This window comes from Clupea harengus, chromosome 8 (genome assembly GCF_900700415.2).
Source record: "Clupea harengus chromosome 8, Ch_v2.0.2, whole genome shotgun sequence".
NCBI lineage: Eukaryota > Metazoa > Chordata > Actinopteri > Clupeiformes > Clupeidae > Clupea > Clupea harengus.
Window position 1 is genome coordinate 6,234,615 of NC_045159.1, and position 7,142 is coordinate 6,241,756.

Below are 7,142 nucleotides of genomic sequence, written 5' to 3' on the forward strand. Positions count from 1 at the left end.
CCAGGTGTTCTGGAATGTTCAGTGGTCTAGTCTTTGAGGTTCTGGATTCTGAGCCTGAGTGGAGGTACTCGTCCCCAGCCCAGAGCTGAGGTGAGGGAGCACAGGCGCACTGGGGGGCGCCCATGCACCCGCAGCTGGGTATGCACCAGCAGACAACTGACTGTGTCCAGGAATGTATGCAGAGTCTCTCCCATATCAGCTGCTGAAGCTTGAAACTCCTTCAGAGTAGTCATAGGTGTCTTGGTGGCCGCTCTTACTAGTCTCCTTCTTGCACGGTCACTCAGTTTGTGAGGACGGCCTGCTCTAGGCAGATTTACACATGTGCCATATTCCTTCCATTTCTTGATGATGGATTTAACAGAATTCCAGGGGATGTTTACTGCCTTGGACATTTTGTATCCTTCCCCTGACCTATACTTTTCAATAACCTTTTCTCTGAGTTGCTTGGAGTGATCTTTGGTCTTCATGGTGTAACAGTAGCCAGGAATACTGATTACTGAATACTGACCAGTGAATGGACCTTCCAGACACAGGTGTCGTTATACTACAATCTCTTGAGACACATTCACTGCACACTGATCCCCATTTCACTAATTGTGAGACTTCTAGCACCAATTGGCTGGACCTCTGTTGAATTAGGTCAGTCTATTTAAAGGGAGTGAATACCTTACTTATTTTCATTACATATGTGTATTTAATTGACATAACTGTGTAGAAATCTGTTTTCACTTAGACATTAAAGAGGGCTTTTTTGTGATTTTGTTTTTCTCCAAAAAGCCAACTTATATTGACCATGACTGATTTATAAAAGGGTAAAACATCCAAGGGGGTGAATACTTATGCAAGGCACTGTACATACCAACAGAGGAGGGGATGTTCTTTTTTTTTTTTAATCATAAAAAAACAAGCAATATATAGGCCTAATTCTTTTCAAGTTAACGGTAGGCCCTATGAGGTTACATTTTGAACATTTAATACAAACTTAAATATATAAAATACATACCAAAACCATAGATATTAACATACATTATACAACTTGGATTAAATACTTTGATTACAGTCACAGGTAAACATAGGGTGTAAGAATCATTACACCTTAACACAGGGTAGGATAGAAAAGATCATTTTTAATAACGTAAAACAGCAAGAGTAAATATTGTCTAGGAAACCGTACATTCAAATGTGCTCCTCTGGTGGAAAACTGAATCGTGTGGACTGGACTCCACATGATGGACATCATGGTGACATGATATTGTGATCTGTCCTGGTCACCAGTCATCTGTGCAGTGCAATCCTCAGTCATCTGACCCTAGTGCTATAGAACCTTCAGACACCTGCCTCAGGTGTTAGATAATGTTCATACACTTTGGCCGGGTGTTCTGGAATGTTCAGTGGTCTAGTCTTTGAGGTTCTGGATTCTGAGCCTGAGTGGAGGTACTCGTCCCCAGCACAGAGCTGAGGTGAGGGGGCACAGGCGCACTGGGGGGCGCCCATGCACCCGCAGCTGGGTATGCACCAGCAGACAACTGACTGTGTCCATACTGACCATATGCAGCCACTCCAAAACCATGTCCATACTGACCATACAAAGGCTGCCCTGCATAGTGACCATGCTGTCCATGAACATAGCCGTGACCTTCATGACTTTGTCCATGACCTTCATGGCTATGCCCATGACCTTCGTGGCTATGCCCATGACCTTCGTGGCTATGCCCATGACCTTCGTGACTATGTCCATTACCTTCGTGGCTATGCCCATGACCTTCATGACTATGCCCATGGACCTCTTCTGCACAGCTGTGCCCATGTCCCTGGCTGAAGCCATGCGGTGCTGTATGTGTGGCAGGGAAGGAGGTGGGGTTCTGCTGGGTGTAGGTGGAGTAGGACCAGCCCTCATAGATGCTGTGCATCTGATTGGTGGAGGGGGCAGCGGAGGCGGAGGCGGGGGCGGGGGCGTAAGCCTGCACGGGGTAGGAGCCAGGAGGGGGCTTACACCTGCAGGGGGTAAAGGTAAGGGGTCAGAGGGTACGACGCAGGCCACAAACAAAGAGGGTAGTTAACTAGACAGAAGAACTGCTCTGGTGGGGTCTTCTGAGATGATGGATAACAGTATTTTTGTGCCTAAACACAGATGAATGTACTTAAATGAGGTGATATATTTCTTTATTTACAGATACTCTGAATACCTTAAGATAAAGCTAAAATATAAGCTGAAAGGAAAAGTGAAGCTATTGCATGCATCCCTTTTTATTATGTTTGAAATGCTATATTTAAAAGGCAGATTTGTATGTCAAATCAACAACCATGTACCCTCATATATCTTGAATGCGTCACCGGTCCTCCCCGTCATACTCACCGTGCGTGCAGAATCATACACCGGTCATCCCCCCGTCATACTCACCGTGCGTGCAGAATCATACACTGGTCATCCCCCCATCATACTCACTGTGTGTGCAGAATCTCCCTTCTGTCCTCAGCAGATGCCGGGATGAACCGTTCTCCCATGATCCTCTTCAGCAACCTAAAAGGTGTCTTCTTCTCCAGAACCGCGGCTCTAGACTCTGACATCTCCAGCAGAGAAAGCCACCCCTTTCCATCTATTCAACAGTATGACTTAAGGAACACATGTAGAGGAACAGAGGGGACATTCAAAGTTCAGAGAAAAAAAAGACCTTTACCCAACACCAACCATTAGTTTGAAACAAAAGTTTGGGTATACACGATTCAATCACAGAAAAAGCGAAACGTTTTCTAACCTTTCATCTGTTCTTTCATCAGTAATGTTTCTAGGAGTCACTGAGCCGTGTCCCTACAGGACATGTTTATGATGATACAGATGACCCCTATGACCCCTACAAGACATGTTTATGAGGATACAGATGACCCCTACAAAACATGTTTATGGAGATACAGATGACCCCTATGACCCCTAAAGGACATGTTTATGAGGATACAGATGACCCCTACAAGACATGTTTATGATGATACAGATGACCCTAAGGCCCCTACAAGACATGTTTATAAGGATACAGATGACCCCTACGATGATGGCAACGATGTTACACAGCAGCACCATGCCCGGGATGAAGAGGGTGATGGCAAGCAGAACGATCCATGGGAGAGTTGCCGTGGGAACGCTGACGCCGAAGAAGATAGCCTTCTGCATGCGGGAGCTGATGGTGACCATGCCCAGCAGAGCCAGGGCGACAGGCACAAGCCCTAATGCCACACTTGCGGAAGGTTCTGGATAGACCAGGAGCGCCAGGAGGGCGAAGAGTAGGCCTGTGGCGGTGGCCAGCAGGAGGAAGAGGAAGAGGAAACGCACCGTCCCAACACCCTTCTCCACAGCACTGCTGAACACCACCAACACCCCAGCACTGGCCACCAGCTGCATTACGTCACAGTGGATGAGGGGATAGCTGAGGAGCTTGTGCACTGCAAAGGCACGGGGTGAGAGAATGGGAGGGAAGGAGAGATGCAGGGTCTGTGTCAGAAATTATTATAGTTGTAATAAGGTATGTCACTATGTAAATCAGTACACACCAATGCTAAGAAGTTACCAATTCAATTCGTGACACAACAGCTCAACTGTTAGATATCTCTGCTAACCACAAGTTCATTTTCAAGCACTGATATTTAATAAAGGAACACACCATCTTAAACACAATGACACAATAAATCAGTGTCATAGCTCACTAATATATTTAAGACCTTAAACTAATCAAGCTGTAGTTTTCCTACAGACCAGTTGATTCCCATAGACAGGATACAGTGTACATTAGTTTTAGAAGGTTATGTCGACCTGTCATATTCGATAACACGGCAAATGGCTGAAACCCCAAGAGAAAGGACTCTCACCATGACCACTTGTGAAGACGCTGGAGTCGACCCCCAAGGACTCAACAGGGACATCGAGAATACTCGTGATAATGCATACACTCAGTGATGTAAAGATCGTTAAGAAAATCCCACTAGTAACCTCGAACACTGAGAAAAAGTTCCTCAACTGCCGTAACACAGTTTTAAAAGTGTTACGCATAGTGGTGATAGAGATAGTCGCTAAGTTAGCTAAGTTCGAGTCTGACAGCATTCTTCTGTGTTTACCGACTTGAACAACAACTCGGAGTAGAAAGAAACAGTGCAATTCAGTCTGCTCTCTGCATATATGTGTTGTTTATTTTCAGTAAAGGCGTTGCTGAGGTGTTACTTCAAACAATAACGACAAATTCCATACGAGGGTATGGCTAATTAGCTTATAAACACCTGATATTACGTCTTCACAGAGCTACCGGTAGTTTAAAATCCTACAATGTGTTCAACCTGGTCCAGCATGCGCAAAGAAACGCAGTCAAATAATAGTTGCACTTATGAGCATCAATTCACCACTAAATTGCGCATAACACAGTAATCGAGACTCAAGTAGCCTACAGACAATTGTGTATATTTAGCATTGTATAGAGTAATATATTGTGGGAGTGACTGTCGTCATTTTAATACTTTTGCAAGTTCCGGTTTAAAAAGAAAATCCCTATGAAAGAATGAATCGGGGTTTGGAAAATTGTCAAAATAATGCTCATGGTAGTTCAATAACTGCTTGAGAGACCCCCATTCGATTCTGTTCAATAATGCATGGGTATGTCATCTCCATATAGAATTTAAACCAACTGTATCTTTAAAATATGTCTGTTGCTATCCCTCTGTTAACAGTGAAAAATAACGAGGCAAGGCACTTATGTAATGCGTCACTTTTTTGACAAGGTGAGCAAAAGCTAACCTACGGTTTTGATAGCCCCAACCTGCAGAGTATAAATCAGATGTTTTAGGTGCTTTAGGTGACTGTAACATTACGTTTCATAAGAAACAGCAAGGTGAGAGTGAAGAGTTCATCCATGGACACCACCCTAGAGCCTCAGATGCTGCTGGAGGCAAGCAACATAATGTCGTGAAGATGATCCTCACTGCAGAGCACAAGATCCAGGGGGTGAGGTTGGAACTAGGACACTAAAACACAAAAAACTACAAACTTCAACTGCCAGCTTTTAAGAGTGAGGACTTTCAGATTTATGAATATATAATTATAAATAATATAGACTACAAACAATTATAATGCACAGATTTGAGACAAAAAAAAAATAGATTTCTAGCATTGTATATCGGCCTAGGCCCAACTATTGCTCGCCATTTATCCTCATATATTTGGCCAAGTCTTTCTTTTATACTCTTTCTTCATTTTAAGCCTGAAGTTACTTCCTTATCAGGCCACCTTACATCGCATCACTCCATTTGAATAGTCTCTGAATTCTTACATCGGTTTTTTTCTATCAAGAAACACATACTATGCAATAGCACACTGAATACTCTGGGAGAGCCCCCTTGAAGACCTGTTTATCAGAAACACAGACTAATCGTCAGTGTATTGACAGTGTGACAGACAGCGCTCAGTGTATTGTGTGAAAAATGACTGGAAAATACAAGCCACCTCCATTCCCATGATCTCTTATCAGCTGATTATCTTACAGGATGTGTAATAAATGTGATACACTGATAATAAAAAAGACATGATAGATGGCCTCTATTCTTCCTGGGTTACTCATTCTCTTCCTTTAAACTGATGTTTCATCCAGTCTTTTGAAGAGTGTTGAATATCAAGCCTATTTAAGTAGAGTACGGTGTTTGTTGAATTGTAATATACCAGTAATAGTAAAACAACACGTGCTTACAGTAAGGTGGTAGACGTAGACGTTTTTTTACATAATAAATTAGTTAATTAGTAAAAAATGTAATCTCTCTGATAAGTATAACAAAATACATCACCACACTTAGGCTAGGTGTGATTAATGAATATCTTATTTATTTATTTAATTGCCTCTGTGAATGTGCTATATAAATAAATTTGCCTTGGCTAAAAAGTAACTAATTAAAGTGGAACTGCACTGTAAAATGTGTTTTTGAGCTGTAATCTACATTATATGACTGATCTGTGATGAAGCACATAATGTAGGTGTTAATGTTGACAAAAGTCCCATTTTTATAAAAATCTGCATGTTTGTGGGGTGAAAATGGCTCAAATACCTATTTAAAATCATCCTGAACCTTCCAAGGCCGATAATGTATCTACGACCATTTGGTACATATCCAGGTCATGAAATGGATTTTTAAAAAGGAATGTTACCGCCCTCTAATCAGAGGTGTGTGGCCCATCTCCCCCAGCCCCTGTCCTAGAGTGGGAGTCTGTGAAACTGCGCTCATTTTCAAATATAGGCTGATTGAAAGGCTGTTTTTTGCTAACCCTGCGCAATGGTTCGAACGTGTGTTTTTTACGTCTTCAGTCTTTTCTTGCAAGTGCAATATTCTTTGCAGCCACCTGTTGGGGCAGCAGCATCAGAGCCGTATGGTTATAGTCTCCCTGCACTAAACCAGCATGTCTCAACATAAAACAGCTCAGGCAGGATATGAGCAGACGCCAAGGCTGATCATTCCTATTTTTCACACACAGGTATCCTACTCTCTAAGGAAGCCCATCCTGGCTGATAGACTATGACATATAAGATTTCACCTTCTTTTGTTTATTTATTTGGAGTTTCTGTGAGTCGGTTGACTTTATACACTTGGCTCCTGTGAGTCTTTGAACCCAGTTTCCTGACTCTGCTTTTTCGATGTGGATGATGCGAAAAAAGTTTAGTCATGTTGAAATCCCCCACCAAGACACATAATTTCCTTTGTGTTGTCCTTTGTGTTGTCCTTTGTGTTAAAAGTGTTATTGTTATACAAATGTTATACAATAAACACAGATCATGAAAATATTTCACCTCTCATATCGAAACAATTTTCTCTATAAAAAGAGAATATTGTTTAGCATTTAAAGACAAAGAGAGAGAGAGAGAGATGCATGGGTGTGACAGTCCTCTCTTGCGTCACTAAACCAAAACAACCACAACCATGCCCAACAGTCTTAAGTGAAACATCAGTGAAAGACACCTGACCGGTTTCAGGAATCTCAATATGTAGCTACTTGATATACAAATGTATATCATTATTGGTATATTATTTGACAGAAAGTTTTACATAATACTCCTGCGCAGACACAATGCCAGACAGCGCTAAGCCTACCTCAATTCTAGTGCCTCCCAAGGTTTTAGAGG

General features: G+C 42.3%; 1 protein-coding gene across 1 annotated transcript; it reads right to left on the minus strand.

Moving 5' to 3' along the window:
* Positions 1–934: 934 nt before the first annotated feature.
* Positions 935–4,324, minus strand: rhbdd2 (rhomboid domain containing 2). Its single transcript, XM_012835698.2, has 4 exons — positions 3,859–4,324; positions 3,031–3,435; positions 2,447–2,597; positions 935–1,995 (listed from the first exon to the last, which is right to left on the minus strand). The coding sequence occupies exons 1-4, from the start codon at positions 4,088–4,090 to the stop codon at positions 1,389–1,391; spliced, it is 1,395 nt and encodes a 464-aa protein (XP_012691152.2). The 5' UTR covers positions 4,091–4,324; the 3' UTR covers positions 935–1,388.
* Positions 4,325–7,142: the final 2,818 nt, after the last annotated feature.